This window comes from Sminthopsis crassicaudata, chromosome 1 (assembly GCF_048593235.1).
Source record: "Sminthopsis crassicaudata isolate SCR6 chromosome 1, ASM4859323v1, whole genome shotgun sequence".
NCBI lineage: Eukaryota > Metazoa > Chordata > Mammalia > Dasyuromorphia > Dasyuridae > Sminthopsis > Sminthopsis crassicaudata.
This window is the reverse complement of record NC_133617.1, coordinates 326,100,647-326,128,194: the sequence shown is the minus strand read 5'-3', so window position 1 is coordinate 326,128,194 and position 27,548 is coordinate 326,100,647. Positions and strand designations below refer to the sequence as shown.

The 27,548-nt window shown below is 34.8% G+C and overlaps 1 protein-coding gene across 1 annotated transcript in view; it reads right to left on the bottom strand.

Moving 5' to 3' along the window:
• The window catches only part of MYO10 (myosin X), a 203,916-nt gene that overhangs the window by 7,216 nt on the left and 169,152 nt on the right, over positions 1-27,548 (bottom strand). The window contains exons 19-33 of the mRNA XM_074279100.1: positions 27,112-27,236; positions 26,872-26,986; positions 20,562-20,668; positions 19,515-19,724; positions 18,780-18,825; positions 15,979-16,827; positions 14,171-14,294; positions 12,585-12,828; positions 10,712-10,807; positions 7,668-7,761; positions 7,025-7,080; positions 4,403-4,545; positions 3,963-4,157; positions 2,554-2,711; positions 165-288 (exon numbers count right to left, since the gene is read on the bottom strand). Of these exons, the coding sequence (XP_074135201.1) occupies positions 165-288; positions 2,554-2,711; positions 3,963-4,157; positions 4,403-4,545; positions 7,025-7,080; positions 7,668-7,761; positions 10,712-10,807; positions 12,585-12,828; positions 14,171-14,294; positions 15,979-16,827; positions 18,780-18,825; positions 19,515-19,724; positions 20,562-20,668; positions 26,872-26,986; positions 27,112-27,236 (2,686 nt within the window). The remainder of the gene's footprint in view (positions 1-164; positions 289-2,553; positions 2,712-3,962; positions 4,158-4,402; positions 4,546-7,024; positions 7,081-7,667; positions 7,762-10,711; positions 10,808-12,584; positions 12,829-14,170; positions 14,295-15,978; positions 16,828-18,779; positions 18,826-19,514; positions 19,725-20,561; positions 20,669-26,871; positions 26,987-27,111; positions 27,237-27,548) is intronic.

Genomic DNA, 27,548 nt, shown 5'->3' with positions numbered 1-27,548 from the left:
AAACGTCCTATCAATTCTTAAAAGAGAACCAGTCATCCTTTTGACCTCACAAAAATATTAGACTTTTGGAAGAAAGAGCTGGTTCAAGTGATTAAGTTAGAATTAAACATACCAAGAAAATGTCTTTGAACAGTTTATATTTAAGAATATAAGTCTATACTTACAGTTTAGATTAATGTCTCCATAAGGCAAGGGCAGAAGTGGTGAGTGCAATGGGTGATTGGTGTAACGCAGGATGGGGTTTCGCTTGTAAATTTGTTCTACCACATCAGAATTCAGGCAGTTCTCCTTAGAAATAATTTTCAAAAATTAATTCTAAATTTTGTTTTGTATTTTATTGCAAACAAGTACAATAAAGAATGCAATGTATGGACTTTGTTTTTAAAAGAGAATTCATTGTGTAGAAAATCTATGAATGGCCAGAAAATTACTTTAAAAATTACTGATAGTTGAAAGCACAAAGAGAGCCAATTCTCTGCCTTGGAAAACTATGAAGTTCTTCTGAGGGAACCATTTTTCTTAATTTTAACTTGCAAATATTTCCCTAAAGCATTTCTAGCATCATTTCCAGAAAACTATACCCTTTTAAAAGGGTAATAGTATACTTAGAAATCATTTGATAAGTACCATTTAACCCAATTATGCTTTTTTTTTTAATGTACAATTTTTTTCCCCCAAATAAATCCTCCCTAGTTTCTTAATCCCCCCCCCCCCCCCCCCGCCCCTGGCTGGGGTTAAGTGACTTGCCCAGGATCACACAGCTAGGAAGTGTTAAGTGTCTGAGACCAGATTTGAACTCAGGGACTCCTGAATAGATAGAGCTGGCGCTCTATCCACTGTGCCACCTAGCTGCCCCCCGCTTCTTAATTTTTTATTGGATAATCTCCCAAACTGTAATGTGTACAGAAAGGCCATCAATAAAAAAGAATTAAACAAAAGTATAGTTCCTAAGTAACTAAAAATTACTATTTCACATTCATGCATTGCTTACTTTCCTTCTTCCTAGTATGTAACCACTACACAGGTATTTTCACCATATATTTATGTTGCTAAAATACACGGTACTTGAATGGAAGTCCAGCTATTTTTATTGCTTCAGTTTTTAAAAGTGGAGAAAAACCCAATGAATCACTCCATCACAGTCACTTTAATGTTTTTTCTTTCTTTCTTTTCTTTTTTTCCCCCCTGAGGCTGGGGTTAAGTGACTTGCCCAGTGTCACACAGGTAGGAAGTGTTAAGTATCTGAGACCAGATTTGAACTCGGGTCCTTTGGAATTCAGAGCTGGTGCTCTATCTACTGCACCACCTAGCTGCCCCTACTTTAATGTTTTTAATGAAACTTTCCTATTAGTATTCCTTTATAAAATGTTATTTCTTTTATCAAAAAAAAAAAAAAAAGTAAAATGGAACGAAAATCATTATTTCGCAAATTATTTCAGATTTGAAAATTTATTTAATTTCCTTTAAAATCTAAGTTTATTCAAGAAAAAGGATAATGGGGATTAATACTTAAAATTAAATTCAAGAGAAACTCTGCAACGAGAACTCTGCAAACTTTCATATAACATTTCCTGACATTTGGGCCATAAAAACTATTGGACTGTTTTGTTACTTTAGAACTGGCCCACAAGAAAGTTAAACATGGATATAGTAGAAAATTATTTTAATTTACCCTTTTTAGATTCACTGAAAGGAATTGTTGTTTTAGGACTTGATAAAGGGAAAAATCCAAGGTTTTCAATATTCCACTAGCATATTGTCTTTATCTTGTTTTTACAAAGCAATTGTCACAAACTTCATTTTTTCATTATTATTTTCATGTTTTCCCTTTAATATTTCCCCATTTCAAGAAAAACAGTGAAAATAGCTTGTTATTAAAAACAAATGTAATTAACGTTCAATTTTGTTTCAGCAAATAATTTTATACCTTCTTTGATATCTGGGAAACATGGATAGTGCTACTTCCATCCTTTTGACCTCACAAAACTATTATACTTTTAGAAGAAAGAGCTGACTCTTTTTTCCACACAACTATGAAAATTTGCTTCTGGCCAGAGGTATCAAGGCCCATCATTCTAGATTCTAGATACAACTGGAAAGAAATACCAGTAGTGGTTTATAAGCCATGCTGATACAAATATGACTGATAAGCAACAGCTAAAAACAAAAGGTCTTCCAAATACCCAGTATGGACGTATGGACTTTTATTCTGAGAAGTCCAGAGAGTCAGTACCTACAGAACAATGATGGAAAATTTCAAACCATATTAGAGAAGATATACCCGGCAGGTCTCATACTCTGATATCTCTCTGATATCAAAGGCCAGTTCAGCCAGTATGACAAAGTTCAAATTTACAAAGTGTGACAATTAAAGTGTAAAGTATATAAACTCTTGGCTGAAAGAGGGAAATTCAGATTAAAAAGTAACTTAATTTTCTTGTTTAATCAACCTAGTCACCCAATGTTTCTGATTAAAAGACTAGTAATTGAGCAGCAAAGTTCCTTTGAGCAAATGGATACATAGATAAAAACACAAATAAAAATTCTGCTTACCTTGATATCCTGGATTAGCTGCTGGGTAGGAGTATCAATTGGAGCTTTGGTCTCAGTCACATTTTGTATGGCACTGGACCACCGGGTTGCCTCATTGAGCAATTTGGTGTAGAGACGGTAACAGTGCTTCCGTCCATACACAGTGACATTCCAGTAGCCTGAAGTATTAGAAACACACAATTACAGACCTCCTGAACTAAGGGGTCTGCCTTGAGTTATTATTTCTTTGGGAAAAACCATTATCACAAATGTCTCAAGTTGAGGTCTGTGCTCTTGAGATAGTGGTCTGCCCTTGGGTCACTAAAAGAACTTTTCCTCCAACTTCTTAATCCTTTCCCTTAGACTCACTTTAATAAATGAAAATGCCATGCAAGTTTGTATGGATAGAAGCTGCTTAAGTCGTCTTCTTCCTCTTCCCTTCCCACATACCCTCCTTCAAACTTTACTCTGATGAATTTAAGATAAAAATAATGGGAAAGAAAAAAGATGAAGAAAAATTTTAAAAAAGAAAAAAGAGGATCACCAAAATTAAAAAAATCAAGAAAAGTTACCAACTCTCCTAGTCCTCTTCAAATTGCAATCTATTAAAAACAGACAAGGTTTCTTCCGGATAAGTTTATGCCTCTTGCTTTTCTATTAATTTCACTGACAGTTGGAACTGTGCTTTATGCTGTATGTACAACTGATTACAATGGTATACATTTTTAATGAAGATGAAAACGTGAATGCAAGACTAGAGATGATTAAATCTTACTGCATTTCTAAGATAATTTACAAACTGTGCCATGTCAATTATTCCTCCTCTTCCCACTAAAAACTAGAATATCTACAACTAACTGATTCCTAAACACAGGCAAAACTTACACAGAAGTTTTTGTTGTCTAGTGGAAAAAGATTTTAACTGCAATTTTTTAATTAAACAATTCTTTGGTCAAGGCACTGTATGAAACTCAATATATTTCTTATATAATAATATATAACAGAATCTCCATTCTATCAGGAATCATATACTTAAAGAAAAACTTTCAAGATTTGCTTCTGAACAGCATCTTTACATAAATCTGTTAATTTAAAATTAATTACATCTTATTTGAATCTAGTGGAATATACACAGGTATAATAATTATAACTGATGCTTAATGGGGAGTGTCTAGAATTTTCAAATTTCAGAAAAATTTCATCTACTTTTCTTGCCCTTATATAAACTTTTCTACAAGTCAGAAGTATATAAAAAATTTCAAACTTATTTTATATATGTATTTTGAATCAATTCATAGAAAAGTCTTAAAAAAAAAAAAAAACAACACAAAGAGCAATAAAAAAAAGGAAATAAGCAGAGCCATTTGAGAATAGAAACACTGTCCCATAGTAGTTTTAATTAGAAGTCATAATAGAAACGAACCAGTTACCTGTCTCTTTGAAGATTTTTTCATCAGGTGGGACAACAGAACAGAGGCTATTCAGGACCAGAGTACCCAGTTTCAGAGCATTCTTTTCTGAGCTTTTGTAATAATCCAAGGAGTTGTGTGTTAGGACAAACCAACGCTTTTTCAGCTTGAGTGAAGACATCTTGGGGCTGTTTTTTACCTCCTTGTGCAACCATCCTTCAGGGACAAAATTATTTATATGATGAGGATTAAATCATACAAAACCTACTAAGAACAAATCAGGTGAAACACATGTGGTTGCATTCCTATTTTATGGCTTAAAACTCCTTTTGCAAAAAAGACAATTTTTAGAAGACAATAAAATAAGTGTAAAATTAACAATGTTACTAATCAAAACACTACCCTAGAATACAGCACACAAGACGCTTTGGGAAATATCTTTGCAATCCATTGATCGTTACCTCTCACGATAAATTCTTGCCCCTCAACTCGGGTATCTCCTTTTGACCTCTGCAGAAGAGTTATCCAGTGGTGCATTTCCTCTGGTGTATCAGCATTGCAGTGAAGGACCCGGTTAGCAGTGATGATCACAAATGAATTAGGCCTGTGCCCAGGGAGGAGAAAGTGGAAAAATCTATTAGCTTGACTGTCAACATAACCTTTGTTTGAACCACAACTAAAATGACTCTTTCCTGGCTTACCAATCATAGGTATAAACACTGCTGTGCTATTTGTATTTTATATTAAAGCAAACACTGCTCACTTTTGGAGCATTTATTTTAAGCTTGATTAACCTTTACACTTGGAGCAACACATTCTCAAAGTTCTGGGAAGGAAAAACATTTTTAATGCAAAATTTTCCAAATGAAAATCTGGCTAGTTCTGGGAAAACTAAATAAAATGACTTTTTTTTTTTTTTTTTTGGGGGGGGGGGTGATTGGAGTTTTCCAAAATCAACTTTTTTTTTTGCTTCTTTTGGGCAATATTAGTGTGGACTAGTAATTTACAACAGGCAAACACCAGGAAATACATCAGGAAAAAGTCTAAATAATGAAATATCTTAGAATCTCTTTTCAAAGTTATTTCATGTTAGCATTGGAATGAGGGCCAGGAAGACAGGGAAAAGTCACAGACTGTTTCTTTTGTCCTTTTCTATTCTGAAATATTTTTGATTTCTATAGGCCTGTGTTACTACTGGTGGCCTCAGGTTAACATATAAATTATGACAGCAAATGAGTCTGGACTCAAATAGTTTAAAATATTTTTGGAAAGAAGTTATGGCTTGAAGATATTAGTGTCGAAAGAGACAGAAAATGAGATGCTGTGCTGTTTATATCCTTAATATCCTCCATTGCTGCAATTCATTGTTCTTTGTTGTTATTTTTGTTTTCTTAGTGCACAATTACTATCTTAATTGGCAATGTACAAATAAGGAAGTTTCCTAAAGGGAAAGAAACATGATATTTTCAAATTTTTGAAGTGAAGAAATATGAATAAGGAAATTAATTCTAGAATACAATTTACTATACTATACTAATACAATCACAAAATACTTTGCTCAAATAAATACTCTAAATGGTTAAAATAATTGACTGAAACATCCTTAGTGAACAGGGCCTTATGCACAGAGCTTAATGAATATTTGTTGATAAATGAAAGACATCATAGAAGTCTTATAATTTCAATTTAGTTAGTTTTTTAATGGAGTATTAAGGACTTCCTTTAAATTACAATTACAAATTAAAGTTACTTCCTTTATTACAATCTAATTATGGAGTTAAATTATGTATTTTACAACATGGTAAATTCTAAGAAGTTTAAAAAAGAGAGAGTGAGGGAACAGTGGTGGTGATTTTATGAAAGGGTGAAACTACTAGAATATAAAGTTCCACAAGGGAAAATCTATCTTCAATCATCTTGATATCTCCAATATTAAGTATATGCTCAGGATGTAGCATGTACTTAAATGCTGAATGAATTTGACTTGAAATTCAGTGTAGTGGAGGGGATGTATATAGTGGAGGGGCGCAAAAGAACTGCATTCAAGATACAAACTGCCTAGGCAATTTCTCAGTTTGAGACAACTTTCTAAGAGATTAAGTTGTAGAGAAGGTATCTTCGTTGATAGAGAGAGGTTCTTCATCCCTAGGCTCCCTATACTGAATGTGAAATGAGGACAGATAAAAGTAGACAGGAGCAGGGGAGCATTCAACAAAAAGCAAATATACAAAATTATTGAGAAAACTGTGAGATGGTTGGCCTGGGTATAAGAATCTTACTGGGGAGCATTAAGTGGGAGATAAGGTTAGATAGATAGAGGGAGCCCATATTTTGGAGAGTGCAACCTCAACAGGATTATTCCAATGTAATTTTTAAATTCTTCTAAAAATATACCATAAATTATAAAATAAATTCCAATTCATTTTCCTAAAGATGTGTTGTTAGAAAAAATATCAGTTCATCTTATTTAATAGTTTTATTTCTTGAAATCCAAAGTAGTATTTCTTCCATAATGGTTTTCAGTGATTTATAAATCCAAATTCAATTACATTTCATGCCCAAGTGAAGATTATTTTGCTAGCCTTATATTGAAAATCTATAAAAAGTTAATTGCCTCTCCCCTAGTTTTTTTTTTTTTTCCCCATGAACTATAGAAGATTATTTGCTTAATGAAACACAAAAAGAAGACAAAAAACAGCGAGTGGCTCAGAGGCAGAAGAGTTCTCGCTCAATGAGACCAGAAAAATCCCAGCATCTTTAAGTCTCAGTTTTCTCACCTATAGAACTGAGATAAAAGTACTTTTCAACAATCGCACTAGGTTATTGTGAGGAATATGTTTTGTGAATTTGGAAACTCAAAAGAAATGCAGCCAACAATATTGTTTGGAACCCCATGTTCTTGATCTTTTGTTTTCAAGCAAGTTACATATATTGTATACTGACCATGACATTATTTTATCATTGAGTGAGAAGGAAAAGTGGTCAGATATGGAAAAAACCAAGATAGGAAAAAAGGAAGATATATTTTAAAGTTTATTAAGATATGAAAATAAGATTAAAGAAAAAGAAATAGCTGAAATTACCTATCTGGGTTGTCAGAAGCACACACAGAGTCAATCAACCCCACGTCCAAAGTGCCCTGCAAGAGAGTATGAAAGAAGGAATTAGGAAAGCAGTAGTTTGTAAATTTGAAATAATATAGCTCATAAAAAAAAAGCATTCTCTTTATGCTTTGCTAACTGAAAATAAAAAGATTTCCCATTCAAGAGGCATTAACATTTTCAGAAAATACCCATTCCCTCTATTCAGTACTGAATCAGAGTGAAAGGAAAGAAATTCTGGAACTCTTGCTCACCCTTGCAATCTAATTTTTGTGATTAAAGAGGAACAATTTAGCTTAAACTGGATATCTCCTGTAGGAATAGCCAAAAACAAAGTGGGTTAACATTGAGGGATCAAAGTCATCAGTCCAGCCTCTTAGAGGAGAAAAAATATTTTTCTAGTTCATTCTGATTTTTTTTTCATGGCCATCAGTTTTATAAATTGTTATCTGCTCAAGTTTTAAGTTCATCATTAAATATAATGAAAAAGCAACTTTATTTTGTTATTGGGCCTCAATGTTCATCAAATGAAAGATACTATTCTTTTCTCCCCCCCCCCCAGTTTAAACTTAATATTCTTAATTTCTTCAACCTATGTTAGCTGCTAAGTAAACCTTTCACTTACCACTGCATTTTGTGGATTTGCTTGTTCATCATGCATCTCCCGAATCTCTTGGTCTGTGGATGCATGAACTTGACTCAGCACACTGAACCAGTGACTGTAAGAAGGAAGGAGTGAGTGTCATTTTTTTTTTTTAACAGGAAAGGTCAAACTCTGAATTCATAAAAAAGGCTGACCTAGAAGAAACCTTTTAGAAGGGGCCTCTGATTTCTACATGGTTATACTACAAGAGTAAACTTGTGTTTTTTGGCTTGTTCAGAAGCAGTTAAAAATATAATAATCAATTGCTTTTAACTTCTTTGTAGCAACAACTGCAAGAGGTAATGAGACTTCTCTCCCCTTACTTCCTGCCCACAAGAGGTTACTCAATATAGTAGAAAATACACTTATAGGAAAAAAAAAGAAACACGATGAACCTACATAATTAGTTAACTTAGTAAAACATTTGCTAGTTATTTCATAAAAATTCTTTTTACCAAATACACTTATTGAGTTGTTGAAAAAGAACATCAAAAGGAAGTGGCAACATAAGTGAACATTTGTGTAACATGTAAGGAAGAAATAGGAAAACCAGGCAGTTTTTAAATGTTCAGAAATATTATCTCAGGATAATTATTTAGCAAAATTATATTACACATATTCTTAGGTCATTAGTTACCCACACATGATCTATTTCTACTCAAAAGAGTCAAACTGTTTTTCCATAATAGAATTAATTGGGTTCCTTAGACCCATGATGTTCAATATTAAAATGTTTTTCCACTTAAATTATCATCAAAGGCAAAAAATAAAGAAACCATAAATAAGCCTTTCCTTTTTCCCTTTTATAGTATAGCAGATTAGGAAAAAGGATATGAACTAAGTAAATAATTATTTTTGAGCGCCTTACAATTAGTTTGGTTCCACTAGTTGAGAGGCTGTGGAATCATTAAGATGCTATCTTTTGTATCAAAACATTAAAAAACAATAAAATATGGATATACAAAGAAAGACCAACCCTCTTCTAAAGTGTAATCTAGTTTAAAAAAAAAATTTTTTTGGGGGGGGGGGACACAGAGGGGAAGAATGAAAAAAAAAAAAAAGAGAAGATATGAAAAAATAATCTAGCAAATGGACAGGGTCACACAAGTGATGCTAAAACAGTTTAAGGGAATATTATATTTGTATATTATATTTTTTCTTGGGAGGGAAATTTATATACCTATAGAAAAATATAAATAAATAATGTAAAAAAAAAAAAAGAGTATTTCTAGCTATGCACATACACAAAGGGATAAAATGTAAGCGCTGTTATTGTTATTTCCTAAAGGAAAGCTATATTACTAGGAGCATGAAATTTTGAGAGACAGAAACTTTTAAAAGTAATTAGATCAATGAATTCCCGAGCTAACCAAGAGGCAAAATTTCCAAATGACTGTTTTACAATGTCCCAAATGCCTCTACACGTATGAAGGAAAGCACATATGCATTTCAGCTTCAAGCAACTAGATGAATATTTTCAAATATTTGAGATGACAAGGTAATGTATTGTTCTTTCACAGTCTTTAGAGAAGGCACTGTTCAAATTACTCACATTTCTTCCTCCTAATCAAATATAATTTGGGACTTGAAAAGAGCTGAACAACAACTATTCTATGCACTGGTCAGTGGAAGAAAGGAAGCACTTGGATAAAATATCCACAAGGTTAAATTTAGCTGATTCAATATGGTACAAAGCAAACAAGGGAAAGTTGCCAAGGGTAGGGGCTATAATTCCACTGAGAAGTTGTGGTCATTTTTGTTATCCACCAGAAACCACATGCAGTCTCCAGGGCCATGAAATGGAATTACAGTTTGTTTTCCAAATTCCAAGTTTGTTTGCTTTTCCATTTTATGTATAATTTATGGATCTAACTGAAGTTAAAGACTATTCCCATGGGAAGATTTTTTTCCCCTGCTGTCTTTCCCCTTACTGTTGCTGCCATGGTGCTATGTCAACTCAAGATATTTTTTAAAGGACAAGTGGTGGGGTGAGGCCCTGAGAACTTCTCACACTTACTGAAATTATTTTCAAGGAAAGGAGAGAAAAAATGTAGGTGAGGAGATATTATACTTAGGAATTATAAGCATAACAAGGACCATACTTGTTTTTAATGTAACTCAAAAAACACTATGAAAGGACAGGATAATTCACTTCGAAATAACAACAATCATACTGGCTTATATTTTGTTTTTAGAAAGCCTTTATTTTCAAACATTCAAAACTTTTTCAGAGACCATCTCACTGCCTAAGAATGAAAAAGGTGGATGAAGAACTGAAGTCTTTAAGGTGGGGAGATTTTTTTTGGGGGGGTGGGGGTATTATGGACTCCTTTTGATAGTCTGGTCAAAAGTATGCTCTACTTCTTTGGAAGATGTAGGTGGTAGTGAAAAGAATTTGGGATTGTGATAAAATGCACAATATAAAACATACAATATTTCTAAGGAAACCAATTACACTGAAATATAGATTAAAAACAAACAAACAAACAAACAGGGGAAAAACCCAAGTTCATGGACTCCAGATTGACTCTGCAAATGCTGAGTACAGTCAGTGGGGGAACCTGGTGTTCAAAAGTGCTTCTTAAAAATATAAATGAGAAAGATTTTCCTACTTTCTACACCACAAACAACTTATTCACCTTTTCAATAAAGTTACATTTACATGAAAACAAGATGCTAAAAAACCCATGTTTATCAATTTTCACATTCTGTGTAAGTTAAATGCCCTTTTATAGGAAGCCTCATCTTACCTATCTGAAAACAAATCACAGCTGCCCCATGGCTCCATCCCCAAGATACGAGGGGGGGTGGGGTAGAGATTGCTGTGTCCCTGCATACTTTTTGCCTAGCAAGAGCTTTCCCAGACATGAAAGTACATGTCTTTTGTCTTGAGGGTTCATTTTCCTTAAGTCCAGATAAATGTTGACTCAACTAAATGATTTTCTAGGACCATTAGAAAAAGCAATCTCTATGATACTAAATAAACAGGAATTTCATAGAAACAAAGCAATTATTCAGACTCTTACCTGGCATCTTCTGGGGATTCAGCAATCAGATGGAATACTCTGTCAGCCATAATAATGTCAATTCCATTCTCTTTGCTGGTGTTATCTATGATCTCTCTGAAATGAAAATGTAATTGATCTTAAACCAGGAGCACTGAAATCTTAATAATATTTAATGAAAGGCAATCTAGGAAATATCAAGAAAGATTTTCTATTTATTTAGTCTTGTTAATTCTGAACGGGTTAGAAGTAAAAATACAAATCCACAATTCATACTATGTTATGTACAATGATATTTATCACACATCTTCTCAACTAGTGGTACAAAATAATGGAAGACACTCAGAAAATGCACAATTTATACAAAAACGTACAATTTTTGGATACTGATTTGCTTCTATAATCCCACTCTCTTCCTATGGAAGACATAGGTGGTGGTGTGTTGAGCATCTGAGATTATGATAAAACAGGAAAAATTTTTATATTGTCTGTAAAAGACTTTCTATCAAAGAATACAATACAATTCTGTGCTCTTTAGCAAGAGGTGTATAAAAGCAATAGTGTAGTGTAAAGGCCATAGCAGTAGTAAGAGAAACATTATAGCATTTTAGAACTTATAAAATGCCTTCTATATGATCTCCTTTGATCTTTCCCCCAAACTGTGAGGTACATGTTATATCCATTTTACAGTTGGGGCAACTGAAGCTGAGGTAGGACTTTCCCAAATTAGTAGTCCACAGCAGGATGTAAGTTCAGGTTTTGCTCCAAATCCAACTTTCTAGCTACAATGCTATGGGTTTCAGGGTAGAACTGGGACATTGCAAGACCATTCTGGAGGCCCAGGAAACTCAGTCACAGGCAGGTCCTAAGTAAAACTGGCAAGTTGGTGAATTGTCTCCTTTCAGTGACTACTTCTTCCACTCAAGTTCCCCTCAAGTGGAATTAACAGAGACTGTTAACATTGCCTCAGTAACCATGTATGCATTTCAAAAGGTGCTTTCTGGATGCAATAATTTTATGTGAAGGAGTAACTTCACATCTGGTGGAACTTTCAGATAGCAAGGAGGGTTGGAAGAATTATCTTCTTGTAACCCAGGCAACCTAATCAGAATAAAACTAGTGCTTATGGTTCTGGATAGAAAAAAAATTTTCCCTCCACTTGTAAAACTTTTTCTTGGGAAGCATCCTGTGCAGTAGAAACTGTTTCCTTTAGGGAAAAAGATACAAGGTGATAACATAAGGTAGTGAGGGAGTCAAAGGACAACTCTGATCTCATATGGGCAGCAGCAGAAGAAAATGGATTTTTTCTGAAATCATTTCCAGGTTGTCAAGTCCCCCCTCAATTTACCAAACAGCAGTCTGGAGACTCGGGAAGTGATGGGAGGGGTGAAACTGTTAAAAAGGAACCTCAACCAACTGTTCTACTTATTCACACCATTATTTCTGAGTGCAACTAATTGTGTTTCCAATTGGCTAATTACAAGTCCAACTGTCTAGACTTTGTCTTTTAAATGAGAGTCAAATGGCTAATGGTGACTACAAAAAGTCTGTTAAATATAGATTTCACAGATGAAATCTTCTTTCCATGGCTATCCATGGAAGTATAATCTGCTAAGAAGAACAGCAGGGGACCTTAAATAAAGATCAGTACACTGAATTAGGTTCAGTTTAAAAAAAAAAAATACAAAAAACCAGGCCCAAGTTTCCATGGGAATTTTATAAGACCTAGAAGAATATTAGAAGTCAGAACCACATGCATGTCAAATGCTATTGTTATTACTATTTATTTGTATTTATTTGATGACCACCATGTGCAAATAGCCATGAACCTAGAAAAAAGGAATAAAAGATTGCATAAGTTTAAATAATTTAGCAACTATCATTCATAACATACTTGGCAGTCCGGACTTCAATTGTGCCCTTTAACTTTTCCTCGCTGTCATTTTCAAAGTACATCAGTTTGGACTGCCGGAGAACAAACCAACGCTTCTTCCAGTTCCTCCTGGAAAGCGTGGATGATCCACCGCCTTTTTTGTGCAGCCAGCCTTGTTTAAGGGCCTCTTGCTTGGAACGGAACCACAAAAAGGTCTCATCTTTGAGAACACACCATCGACGTTTCCATGAGTTCATTAAGCCACCTGGTGCCCCAAAAGAGATAATTTAAGAAAAAATAAGTATAAAATAAGATTGGATTGTAAATATACCAGGTTGTGCCTTAAAATTATAAAAAAGTCAGTTTCAGTCAGTTCAAGATTTTTTTTCTCTTTTAAATCACATGCATAAAATTGTTCCTAAACAAACTGCACAGAAATAACAGAACAAGAAAAAAAGTAAAAAAGTAAATATAGAAAATGAGTACAGGAAAGAAAATAGATGGACAAGAAAAATTTTTAAGAAAAAAGAAAAGTTTTTTTTCTCTTTTAAACAAATAAATGCCTTAAAAAACTTAAGCATTGTATTTTGGATGGAAAAATAAGACTAATAGAGGATCAACTCTTCTGCAATATAATTTCGCATCTTAAATTCAATTTTACCTTTTGAAGGATAGCTAAGTGGTGGAGTAAAAAAAAAAAAAAAGTGCCAGCCTAGATTAAGAAAGACTCATCATCCTAGTTCAAATCTGAGTGCACACCCTTATTAGTTGTGTGGCCTTGGTCAAGTTTGCCTCAGTTTCTTCATCTTAAAATGAACTGGAGGAGGAAATAGCACTAACTACTAACTACTAACTTGCCAAGAAAACCACAAATGGGATCAGGAAGAGTTGGGCATAACTGAATAACATATCTTTTAAATTCCATGACATTTTCATTATAATTCAATTTCTAAGATCCATACTCTTACTGGAGCTAAGTATAAGATTTCATATTGTCTCTCTTTCCAAGTTCATTTAAGTCTAATCACCAGGTTCCATCCCTCACCCCCTGCCTCCCACTGAGCCTGTCCCTCTAATACACTTTTCCAAAAGGATTCTGGACACAGTCCTAACATAGGTCAAATACTTCTGTTCTATTTCTGAGAGAAAAGAAAATGCTGGCTGCAAATGGTCTTGCACTGTAGCAAACAATCATGAGGAAAAAAATGAGAGCAAAATATTTGATATATTGAATATATAGATATATATCTGAACATAAAACTGTTTGTAAAACATCTTCAGGACCAAAAATCCCATCAAGGTTGACTGATTTGGGGTGTGGCAGAAAATTTAAGTAATCAGGGTGTGCCCTTTCTACTACCCACAGTTACCACACCTATCTCTGTCCATCAGTGAGAGAAAGAAGAAAATCCCATGAGCAGAAGGCAAAATTCAGAACTATTATGTCCTATAGGATGCAGATAAGTCATCATCCCAGCCCTGGCCAAACAGATTTGGGGAAAAGCTTGTATGTATGGGTCTGTTATGATCAAAACAAATTTGAATTCTTTTATTATTAATCTATACCTTAATCCAAACCATAGAATCCATGTAACATTGAAACATACCTTTCATGTACAAAAAGCTGTGGAAATATGGCAGGCTGACACAGCTATAAACTGAGTCTCTTCTATAAGAGAGTTCATCATCTGTATCAAATCTAGAATCAAAGTCTTCTTCACTGTCTTCAAACTGTACAAAAAGATAGAAAATATCAAAACTCAAACATAAGAGTAGGCAATGAAAAAAACAAAGATGGTATATACCATGTGGAGGTCAACTTTTTCTGAGGGGGGACAGTCAATAATGTCCAGATATAAGTAAAGCCTGGTATTTATAATAAGGTTAAATATATATTAATGTTCTGAATTCAAAAATCTGTTGAATATTCTAGAATATATAGACAGATTTCATATAATTTGGAGCATGTCTATCAATATAAACACAATGGAATCTTGATGTTTAAGGGATAAAATGGTAATCAAATTACATAAATTAATTTATCTTACCATGCTAAAAACATTTAAAGATATTATTTAAAAGATGAATATATTTCATATATTCAGATATGCAATAAAATGGAGAAACTGGAGTAACTAAGAACTAAGAGAAGGGGGGAGAAGTGAATTCATAGAAATAACGAATCTAGTAGAAAAAAGGATTTGACAAAACAGTAAAAATTATAGTAGTTACAATCCATTCCTCATTTTTAAAAAACACTATTAGAAATAATATTCTATTGAGTGAAATAGCAAACCTATTCTATTGAGTGAAATGAGCAACCCTTCCAAACTTTTCCCAATGCGCCGCTGGCAATTCTAATGCTAGGTGAAGGAGTCTCATTTCCTAATTTACAAAAAAAGCCATGGCTGACATTGCTCAAGACCCAAGTAAACACATGCCCCTTTTATTAGGCTTCAGGCAAAATTCAGTTCTGGGTGTGTATGTAGCTATATACAGAAGGCACTATCAAAGGCTTCTATTTGCTAATGAAAATCCTCTTTGAAAATTAAAAGCTTTGGAAATAAGTATAAAAGATTTGCACATGTTTAACATATATTGAATTACTTGCTGTCTAAGGGAGGGAGTGGAGAAAAGGGAAGGAGAAAAAAATTGGAACACAGTTTTGGAAGGGTGAATGTCAAAAACTATCTACACATGTATTTTGAAACCCCCTTCCCCCCCAAAAAATTTAAAGCTTTAGAATCTTATTATTGTTGTAAATAATGGATTCTGAAGATTTTGTATTATTTGACCTAAAAAAATTGGTGCAGTGGTGCAATGGAAATTTTTTTAAACATAATTAATATGTTAAAATTATTTCCAAAGATTTAATCTTATTTAATTAAATTTATTTAAATTCTTAGAGTTTATTATTTAATTAATTTGGTTTGATTTTAATAACCAATTAAGATTCTAGATAACTGAGTTATCTAGATATAAGTGTGTTATATATATATATATATATATATATATATATCTATATCTGTTAACAGTGGTAATGAGCTTAGGGTGCTAGATAAGGCCAAAAAAAGGTAAGGCTAGATAAGGCTAGTAGGAGCTACAGTAGAATTTAGGCCTGAGTCAGGAAGATCCAAGTTCAAATTTAACCTCAGACATTATCTGACTTATTGATCACTCCAAGGATAATGGTGAGATACATGGTGCATATGCAGTGAAAATTTTCTTTATTTTTTCCCTGAGGCAATTGGGGTTGCCCAGGGTCACACAGCCAGGAAGTGTTAAATGTCACAGGCCAGCTTGGAACTCAGGCCCTCCCGACTCTGGGGTCAGTGTGCCATCCACTATGCCACTTAGCTGCCCCTCAGTGGGCATCTCCACATGCACTCAGCAGTGACAATGGGCCCGGACTCACCGAGGACTGTGCTCCCTCAGAACTGAAGCGGTACGCTCCAGAGCTGTTGTAGGTGCCCACCGAACAGCGATAATCAGGGGACCACTGGCTGCTGTGCGAGTTAGAGAAGGTCACGCTGCTGCCCGAGGTGATGGCCCCGTCCTCGTAGTCGTCCTGGTCATAGTCGTAGTCGCCCTCTGGGGAGATGAGCTCTACTGAGCTCTGGGGCACGCAATAGGTGGACTCGCCACTGGAGGAGTTGTGCAGGCTGGCAGAGTCGTGGGCTGAGGGCGTCAACGCGGTGCTGTCAGCACTAGGGCTGGTGGGCACTACGGTGTCGTTCATGTAGGGGTCCTCCTCGGAGGAGTCATCACTCGTGCGGATGCCACTCGTCCTCTGGTCGGAGTGGCCGTGTTCGCTAGGGTTGGGCGAGTCCTTGAAGGCGTCATCATCAGCTTCGAAGCCCTCATCCACTTCCTCCTCCGGGTAGGGCTGGCTGAAGTTAAAGTCAGGCTTTTCCTCACAGGCATCTCCGGTCAGCTCTGCCGAGAAGCCGCTGCCCACTGAGAGGGACCTCTCAATGTTTCTGACGCACTCGTCGATCTCGTCAAAGTTGAGGGACTCCAGGAACTCCTGGGCCGCACGGCAGGCTTCATCTTCCAGCCTCCTGAGCTCCTGGTCCCGGAGCTGCTGGAGCCTTTGCAAGGAAGCCTCCGTCAAGGACAACTCCTGCCGCTCCTTCACCCGCTGCAGGTCCTCGATCTCCTTCTCCAGGCGCAAGATCTCTTCCACTTGCTTGTTTTCCTTCTGCTTCAGCCGCTCTTCCTTCTGAAGGGCTTCAAGTTTTTCCCGTCTCCTTGCCTCTTCAGCCTGTTCAGAAGAGAAATGCAAGACTGTTCTCAGTACACACCTGTGACGAGATGTCATTACATTTTATCATTGGCAGTAAACTGAAATTTTTAATTGGACTAAAAAATTAAGTTCATAATGAAAAACTCAAAATTTTTTCTGGTAAAAAAACCAAATTTTTTTCTGGAAAAACAAAAAAACAAAAACCCCCAAGCTAATGAGTAGGAAATCCTCACACCACATTTTTACTGAATTCACTGTTTTCTACTTCTTTCCAGATTTCAATTCCAAGGAACAATCCAATTCAGTGGATATCAATTAAGGGTTCCCTCTATAGAAAGCTCTCTTATTACATCACTCATCTCTGTGATGAGTGATATAATAATTCCTGTCTCCAAAGAGCTCAAGGATGAAAAATAAATAACCAATACAAATTATAATTAGGTAAGCAAGCAAAGGAACAGAATGGATAGGACAGATTTAGGTGAGGGAACCATACCTGGCTTTATAAATGTTTAGTAAACTGAATTCCTTTAATAGAGGTGGCAAGTTTTCAAACTTCCAATCAGGCTCCACCATTCTCCTAGTCCTCCAGACTTCCAAAATCAATTCATCTTTGATTGCTCACTCTCTCTGGCTGCTACTCCCTTAATCTGCCTTAAGACCTGATAATTTTACCTTTGCATACCTTAAATATATGAAGAAGGCCACCACCCTGTTGAAGGTATTCATTTCCTATACCTACACTATTACAATAGACTAATGATGGGGATCCATGTCACAAGTCTCTCCAGAATACCCTATGCTCAATGTCAAAGTGATTTTTCTAAAGCATCTCACTACTCAGTACACACCGGACTCCACATTACATCAAAAATAAAATTCTGTTTGCTATTCCAATCCTTTCAAAATCTCTTTCCCCTACCTTTCTAGTCTTCTTGTACTTTTTGGTCCTCCTGCTCTTCAATTCATTCTTAAATAAAACACTTCACACTTCTAGAACATCACTGGTTGTCCTCCATGCTTAGAATGTTCTTCCATCTACATTTTCTACCTTCCTTTAAATCTCAACTAAAATTCCACCACTGTAGGAAGCCTATCCCAAGAACTCTATTGCTTTCCATCTCTTGACATTTATCCTACATTTAGCTTTTATATCTGTATGTAGTTGTATATTTTTCTCTTTCATTGGATTGAGCTCTTCAAGGACAGAGACTCTTTATATTCCCTCAGTCCCTAGCACAGAGCCTACCACATAATAGATACTTAATAAATGCTCACTGTGACTCCATGATACATCCTTGAAGGTATATAACATTGTTGGAAAAAAGGAAGAGAAGTGGTCATAGAATGTTTGAAGGACAGAAGAGGCTAGGAATAGAAGACTAGTCACAAAAGAAGAGAGTAAAAAAAGGTGGGAAAAGACTGAAGAATAGAGACTTGTGTATTCTAACTATGCACACTACCTTGAATGCTAGGCTAAGGAGCCTATATTTTATAAAGCAATGGGAGGTTATTGAAAATTTCTCTTCAAAGATACAATGTGTTAAGACCTACATTTTGAGAAGAATAATCCAATGATGGTACAAAGAACAGTGGAAAGAGGACAGACTGGAGACAAGGGGATTAGTTAGAATTTATTACATACAACACTCTAGGTAATGAGCCTTAACCAGGATCACAGTAGTGAAATTAGAAAGGAGTGGGGAGATGGAAGATATGCTGCTGAGGTAAAATCAACAATATTTGGCAATAATTTTTAAGAAATGAGTATAAGGTTACTCCATTTCAAACATAATGGATGTGAGAATAATGGTGGTACCATAAACCAAATTAGAAAAATTAGAAGAAAGGCTTGTTAGAGACTTCAATTATTGACATGTTAAATTTAAAACAATTCAATGTGCTAGCTATTGGGAGTGAAAAGAAAAAAGGATAAACTTGTAAAGTCAAGTTATCAAACCATTCTTTACCTTCTGAGCAAGAAGCTCAGCTTCTTGTCTCTTCCTTTCTTTCTCTCTAGAAAAAAGTTAAGAAAAAGAATGTGAACATAATAAAATATAACACTTTATTAAGACACACTTGGGGGTGGAGGCAGGATACCTGAGTTCAAATCCAGCCTCAGACAAGGTGGCACCACCTATCTGGGGAATTTACTCTGGCTGCTATTCCCACCCCCCAACCCAAGACACTTATTTTCCAGTAATTTGCTAATAATAGACAGAAACTTTTTAAAAAATGGAAGGGGGGAGCAGCAGCTAGATGATATAGTGGATAGAGCACCAGCCCTGAACTCAGGAGACCCCAAGTTCAAATCCAGCCTCAGACACTTAAAATTTCTAGCTGTGTGACCCTGGGCAAGTCAACCCCAATTTTTTGAGGAAAAAAAAAAAAGAAGAATGGAGGGTATAACTTCTCTCTAAAAATATATGTATCCTACAAGAAACACTGGAAAGAGTATGAGACTAGTTAGGATACACCTGAGTTCAGACCAATCTGTGATTCTAAAAATAGGCATAATGCTCCAAAGAGTACAAAATTTATTTTAAGAAACTCTAAGTTACTGATCCATTCAGAGAGGAATGGTTTATTATTGTTTTTCAAAAGGATCTGAAACACTTACTATGAATGCTTGCTTAGAAAGAATGTTCAGAATGAAATCTAAAATATAATTTTTGGTTAAATCTAGGTACTAGAGCACACAGCACCTTTCTTGTTCTTCCTTTTTCCTCTTTTCTTCTTGAATACGTTTCTCTTCTAGCATTTGTCTATAAACTCGTCTTGCAATTTGGCCCCTCAGTTGTTTCTGGAACACTACAGCTGCTTTCTTCAGGCACAAAAATCTTCTCCTCATGAGGAAGGCTCTGTAGTTTTTTTGTATTATAACTATGTAATAAAGGACCTTTCTGTACTGTTTCCTGAAGGAAGAACAACCAATGAAGTGAAGAGGGTTAGAGGAGTCACAGAAACCTTGAGAATCATTTGCTTTGATTTTAAGGCAGCAAAGAATTGTGACAAGTATCACCTACTTTTGTAACAATTCGTTAATTATGGTGATGCTTCCCCCTCTCCCCCCTCCCCACTCTCTTGCACAATATAAGGTCCATTTAGTGAGGATATTAGTATTATCTTGCCAAAAAATGCATACCACTGAGTGCATTTTTTATGATCCTCACAAGAAGATACCTCTAAAAATGAAAGGTTTGATGTATTTTCAATGCTTCTATTAAAAAAAAAAAATTACCACAGCATGATAACTTTGTCCTGAAGAAAAAGGAATACATGGTGTTTCATGTGACATATTGTTCAGTATATGTGGATAGAACTATACACATGAAAAGAAATGGCCTCATTATGTAAAGTACTTCAGAAGAGGCCTCTATTGAATTACTGGGAAAATACAAAAGTAAACAGATGGGTTACAATACAAAGACTAATCCATAATGCATGAAATTAGGTTAGTAAATCAAAACATTTCAGCATAGTCACCTAATGTCATTTTTCTCTTTTTATTATCAGTGATGGGTCCCTTTTCCTTGTTTTTGTCAAAACTGAGATCACATGGCTCATTATAGCAGTAGACAGAATGGTAGGGGTTTGGAAGAGCAAAACCAAACTTTTCTTTAAAGGCTCCACTGTTTTTCTGTCAGAATCCCAAAGTAATATAAAACTGAATTCACATTATCTTATTCAATAATGTTATACAAAAGCAGGAAAAACATTCCTTGTGTATTATGGTTTAACACATTACTCACCGTGCCAGATAGCCAAGGATGTGAGCACGGATAACCATGGCCGCCTGGAAGACCTCCTCTTCCCGCTGTTTCTCCAACTTCTGTTCCAAGGACTCCCGAAGGAATACCTGCTCAAAGAAAATTCAAATGTCAGGACCTCTTAAAGCTCAAATTGTCAGGAAAACAGGTTTTACCTTCAAGGAATAATTCCAAACCAGAGAGTAGAATCTGTTGAGAATGGATTGAGTTATATTTTGATAATGATTTGATAAGATATGAAATTACTGAATCCTTAAGTAACAAGTGAAAGATAGATTTTTTTAAGAACAAAAAGGAAATCCAATGACAATGTCATTTCTTCACTGAGGCCATTTTCCCAAATATCACTATGCTCAGCCAAAAATTTGTTTTGATCTTGGTCCATTCATTAATGATTATTAAATGATAAGGGTTAGCTCCAGTTCATTGCATCTGTTACTCTGGGAACATGAATTCACATAATGATTTTATATTAAGAATTTAATCCTAGAAATGAGAGTAAAGGCCAAAGGGGTTTATGAATTCCTGATTAAATAAGTGATTAAAACAGAAAAGACACTTTTGATACATCACTTACTAAAAAGATTCCTGAGTATATTGCCTGTTCCTTGGAAACAAGAATGAAAATCCTCCATTCACAACAGATATTATGTCTACATGTTAGGAGAAGAGCTTTGGCATCATATAACAGCCTGGTTTAATTTTTATACTATTAACCCTAACTTTTGAAAAGTACAAACATCATGGTTAAAAATGTAATTTTCTACCCCAGCCTCCAGAATGAAGAGGCCTTAAATATCTCTCTCTCAAAAAAAAAAAAAAAAAAAAGCACCAAGGGGGGAAAAAAAAACCCTATTCTTACATTTTGACTTATTTAATTTTTAGCCTGTAGAAAAACTTTGGTGGAATCTAAACTTCCTCATACATGATCTTAATTTCAGTATTTCCCATGAGTCACACAGTGAGGTACTAGGTTCATGGTACTAGGCTCTAAGAAGCACTTTGATTAGTTTCCACAGCATTCAGGTAAAAATACAAATAAATCTCAGAAATCACATGACAACATTCCTAAATTTTATCCTGAAATTATAAAAATTGTTTGCTGTATGAGAAGCTTTTAAATGTCTGCATATGTAAATTATGTCATTTCATAAATGATCAAATACCTAGTCTGTCCTATAGTTTATTGGAAGAGAATTTATTGCATGTTCAGGCTTGAAAATTAGAATTGAAAACAAGAAACAAAAAATCTGCAGAGGAAAAGGGATTATCCCCATTAAGGATCACAAACTAAATTTAATACTTGTCATGGTTCTGATTTTAGTAGGTTTTCTTTAAAAAAAAAAAAAAATTTTTTTAGTAAAAAAGCACTGAAAATTTCATCATATGAAATTGTTTTAGATATAAGACTTAATCTTAGTTAATTTAACTATATACAGAGAACTCTGTTACAAGACATTTCCAAAGCCTGATCCCAAAATGCAATAATGTGCCACTTATTCTCCATGATAATCAGAGCAAAGCAATCTGAATATATATTGTGTTTTCTCATGGTCCTCATAGAGATATGAAATGTAGTGAAATTAGACATGTACTATAATTTTTTCCTATCAAGCAGCTTGTGTTCCTCTAAATTGGTTGGTTATAGGTACAATAATTGCTTTATTCATAGAGAAGATCTTTCCACAATTACTACTCCAAACTATGTTCTAATAGTAAATTAAAGAATATAGAACTGGAAGAAACCTAAGACTATCTTACTCCCTCGTATTATAGATGAGTAAAGTGGAGTTCAGAAAGACAAAGAAATTTCCTAAAAGATATACACAGAGTAAGGATAACAGAATCAGAATTAAAACTCAAGTTATCTGACTGGATATTCACTTCTCTTTCCACTAAAATAAGTCTAGGTATGTATTTCTAAAAGATAAGAAAGCAAATATGACAGAAGTAAAAACAAAAGTAAAACTAAGTATATGTTGTCACAACATCTGTAAGGTCTTTTAAACTCTCAGAATAAAAATTCTGTAGAAATCTTTGAGCAGAGAGAAAAGATCTATACTTGTGTTCAAAACAGGGGTAAAGTGTGGAAAATCCTGAAGGATTTGGCCGACTTTGATTTATAGGATCATCATGATGCAAAAAGAGATTTCAATAGACTAGAATGAGAGATTAACTCTAGTAAGATTAGACTTGATAGGTAAATGTAAAGTCCTGTATTTGTGTTAAAAAATTCAATGCCCCAAGTATAAGATGGGCAAGGTATATCCTAGGTAACCATATGTGTTTTAAAAAAAAAATAAAGATGGAAGGTGTTTGTTGGATTTTTTGAGGAACATGAAAAGTTAGGTTTCCATAGACATTGTCAAAATAGGATGACAGGGGTGGTGAATTACCTTGTTATCTCCAACCAATCACCCTGTGTGTGAATTAGGGAAATGAGTGAACAACAATGTTCCTGACAAAGGGCCAAGGATTAAACTGGCCCAAACTGGCTAGGATCAATGACAGGACACAAGCCTTTTGACATACTGAATGGGCAAATAAAGAGAATTATAAATCTGGCCAATTGCAAATCAGACCTAATTGTAATTTGAACTGTAAAGCCAATCAATCTGAACACTTGAAAGGAGATGTAAAGAACCCAAATTGACAAATTAACAGTCTAAAGCTTGCCCCTGATTCTGTATTCTGTGTGTGTCCCCAGTAAGCACTCCTGCTTCTCATGAGAACTGCTGAATAAGGGATTCTTCTCTCAGTCTAAAAGAGCGATGGCTTTTTTTTGGTAACATTGATCCTGAACCAGCTTGCAAATGGGGAAGCAGAATGCATTACTCCCCAACCTGCTGAGTTCCACAGAATCTCCTGATAATGACTTCAAGCTATATGAATCCAATGAGTTGCAAATTTTGTCATTTCTATGTCTCTGCCATTCTCTCTACTCAACACAGCTACAAACCTAGTAGAGCCCCTATTTCTCACTTAGATTACCGAAATAATTTATGACTGGGTATCCCTGCTTAAAATTATTGCCTCTAATCTATCTTCCTAATGATGTCAAAGAGCTTTTCCTAAAATACATCTCTGACCATGTCAACCCTTTCCCTATTCATTAAATTCCAGTGACTGCTAAATCAAATATTAAAAACTCTTTGCCATTTCAAGTTTCTCTTCATGATGTTTTCTTCTTACCTTTCCAGCACTTATGCATCATTCTCTCCACCAAAACTCTTCTAATAGCCAATACTGGCCAACTTGCCCTGGCCCACATACTCCCATCACCTAAAACTAGCTGTTCTGCAGTGTAGGGCTGGAGCTGACTATTCCAGTCTAAGTTATTTCTAGAAAGAAGAGGGTTACTGTAGAAAGAGGACTGAATTAAGTTCAGGAGAACTGAGTACTAGTCTTGTTTCTTACCCTAACTAATGAATGTTATTCTAGAAGAGTCATTTTACCTCTTTGTCCTGTTTCCACATGTTTTAAATTTTTTAATAGTTTTTATTTTACAATACATACAAGGATAGTTTTTTTCTCCTCTCTCCCCCAATTCCCTTTCATAAACAGCAAGCAATCCAATATAGGTTAAACATTTATTTCCACATCTGTTAAATAAAAAAGGACTATGAGTAGAATGAGAAGTACTATGAGATCTCTTAAGATCCCTTTGGTTACAACAGTTTTGTAGGAAAATAAAGGCTTCTTTTATTTCTTAGGAAAAAAAATTAGTAGCAATTTGGTAAATCAGGTGGGAGAGGATATATTTATTTTAGAAACTATGGATGGGGCAGTGAATAATGAAAAGAAATAATTAGAAAAAAGGTCTAAAAGGTCACTATGTACAGAATGATTCAATTGAGGGGGATGGAGTGGAGAATGAGTTTAGAGTCAGAGGATCTGGGTTCAAGTGCCAACTCTTTTACACTACCAGTGTAATCATAGGTAAGTCACATCTACTGTCTGATCTCAATTGCCTCATCCAAAAAATTATGATGTTGCAATATATGACATGAAATTTCTTCTTAAATTATAAATGCTCTATGAAATGATGAAATACTCTGGGAACAATAAGACTCTAAAAAATAGAAGCTCTTATTTTAAACTCTCTTGCCCTACTTTTCTTATCACTCTGTATAAGAGCAGTGTTCCAGTCTCTCTTATTATTCCAAAAACACAATTCACCTATTACTGCCTCTGTGACTTTGCAAATATTATTCTCTCCTACTTTTTCTTTGAACTCTATCAAATTCTTTATTTGTCATAATCTAGCCACAAGTTACTCTATAGCATATTAAACAATGGCCTTCTTCTCAGCTTAAATTTCTTAAAACTATATAATCTCTATAAAGCTATTAATACCTAAGTATTTTCTCTATAAGGAGTTTATAAGCTTCTTAGAGCCAAGGAAGGACCGTTACCAAAACTACTTTTTTGTTCCTAAATACTTTGTATAGGTGATTAATAAATGCCTTCCACTGCTTGTGTTAGCCAAACTACAAATGTAACATTTCTTTGTGAGAAGTCATGCGGGAACTCAAGTTATATAACAACAACCTGCAAATAATGTTAGCTATTTCTGTCTTTTTATTACTTTCAATTTGAATTATTTACTCACTTATTGCTAGCTAATCCTTTTATACTTATTGTAGCTAAGAAGATTTTTTTTTTTGTCTTCAAGGATAATCAAGCACATATTAGAGTACTCATTCATCCACATTAGTCCTTATTTGGAACAAGGAGAAGAACCACTCAATTTGAAGTATATGAAGAATTATGAGGGAATGGATTAGGCAAATTAAAAATATACTAAGAGAAGAGAAAGTTGACCTGGGGGTTACGTTGTATTTGATTTCTATCCAGCCTAGATATGTCTATTTACACACTTGTCTCTCCTACTAGGAGAACAACGACTACCTTGAGAGAACCTTGAGAACAAGGACTGTTCTGTTTTTCTTTTTTATCTTTTTCTTGTCTTGGCAACAAGGAAAGCAGAAAGACATGGTATCAGAGAGATGGTGTTGTCAGGAAGATTGAGGGGGAAATGGAGAATAAAGAGAACATTAAAGATGTTAAAGACAAACTTATACAACTCCAAATCTTTGGGGGATTAGTTCAGTTTACATTTAATTACTGCCATTTCTATCCTGCATATATACAGCTCAATCAGAAACAGAATTGACAATATTTCTTTGCACAATTCCAATATTTCTTTGCACAATGAGTCATTTTTTACTTAATTATATACACTCTATCATGTTGAAGATGAAGGAAGGCAACTAGGAGTGGAAGGGAACCAATTAATGTGTAGAAGAGGAAATATAGGCCTGCGTTAAATCGTTCATTTTGGCTACCCCATCATGTAATGACAATAAGGGTAGGGATTAGAGTTGTTTCAAACAGAATGTAAAATATAATTCTGATGAAGTGAAGGCTATAATAAATGACAGTTGAAGCTGAAGAATAATTTGCTAATTGATATATCCTAATATGTACCAAAGACTCAGTCTTTGTTTGATGCTATAATTCAATTAAACTTTTCAAAAGGCATGAAACAATGTTTTTTCAAAAGGCAATGAAACAATTAAACTTTTCAAAAGGCATGAAACAATTCTTTTTATTTACTCATAATGGTTTCTAAGGCTCATCATAACTTAATAAATATAATTTTTATTGGACGTTTATCTTTTCAGACAAAATGAATAGTGGAAAAGGTTTCATTAAGTTTTGCAAACTCTGTCCAGTGTAGTCTGGTTTCACAGTAATGGATAAGCTTCAAAACTGACAACAACCTCATATGAGTAGGTCAACTGAATTAACCTAAGTACCACAAGCCATTTCTTTGATAGTATTCCTCTAGCACAAAGCTTCTTAAACTATGGTAGCATAACTGAATGTCATGAAGTGATGCTTTATTATCAGTATATGTCTAATCTGTATACCAATTTTATATATCTATATTAAAATGGGTATAAAATAAAAGAGGATAAATTCTTAAGAAATCACGTATGCAAAAATAAGTGGATTAGGGGGGAAAAAAGGTATTTAATGGAAAAAATCCAATTCAATATACCTTAATTAGCACCAGCTTAGTCAGAAATTAGTTTGGGTGGGTGGGGAAGATAGGAAGACACATATGTTAGATAAGTCAAAATGTGGGTCCTCATGGCACTTAAAAACATGGATTTAGAGAAAAGAACTGGAATGTTCATGGATTTTAACTAACAGAACATGTATTTTGAAGACATGAAAACTATATATATTATAAGTGTGGAAGGGTAACCACAATAATTCCCACCTTAGTCTTTCCAAGCTGCCACTCACTGTTAGTGTCATCATAGTGGTGAAGCAGGACAGTGCATTTTCCTTTGACATCTTCAGGAAGAGTCAGATTTCTCATCAATACTTTATACCTGTAAAGCACATATCATATTTAGTTGATATAATGAATTTCCCATAACTTTTTATTCTTCACAATCCCTTGTAAATAATAAGACGCAGTATACAGTGTACTTCAATGGTCTAACAGAAGCTTTACCTTTTACAAAAATCCTGAAAGGGTCTTCGGACAGGGAACCCAGCTTTTCTTATTCTCACAGTCTCCAGCATCCCAGAATATTTTAGTTGGTTAAGCACTAGTGCTTGATCAAACTGATCTGGCATCTAAAGAGAAATGAGTCAACTTTAAATAAGGTCAACACCACTAGAATATTTTACAAAGCATTTTCCCTCAAAAACCTCTGATATCATCATACCCCCCAAGCTTTTTGTACCTGCAATCTAATATTAACCTTGTCCCTACAGACAAAAAAATTTGACTCCATAGGGTCATCTGTCTTGTATGCCTAGGGTTACAACAGGGATCAGTGAAGAGGCCAGAAAAAGGGGAAAAGGATATTCAAATATTTCTCAATTTCCAGCCAGGTAACCAACCTACCTATCAAGCTCAAGTTAATTACAGTTATCTACATAAGA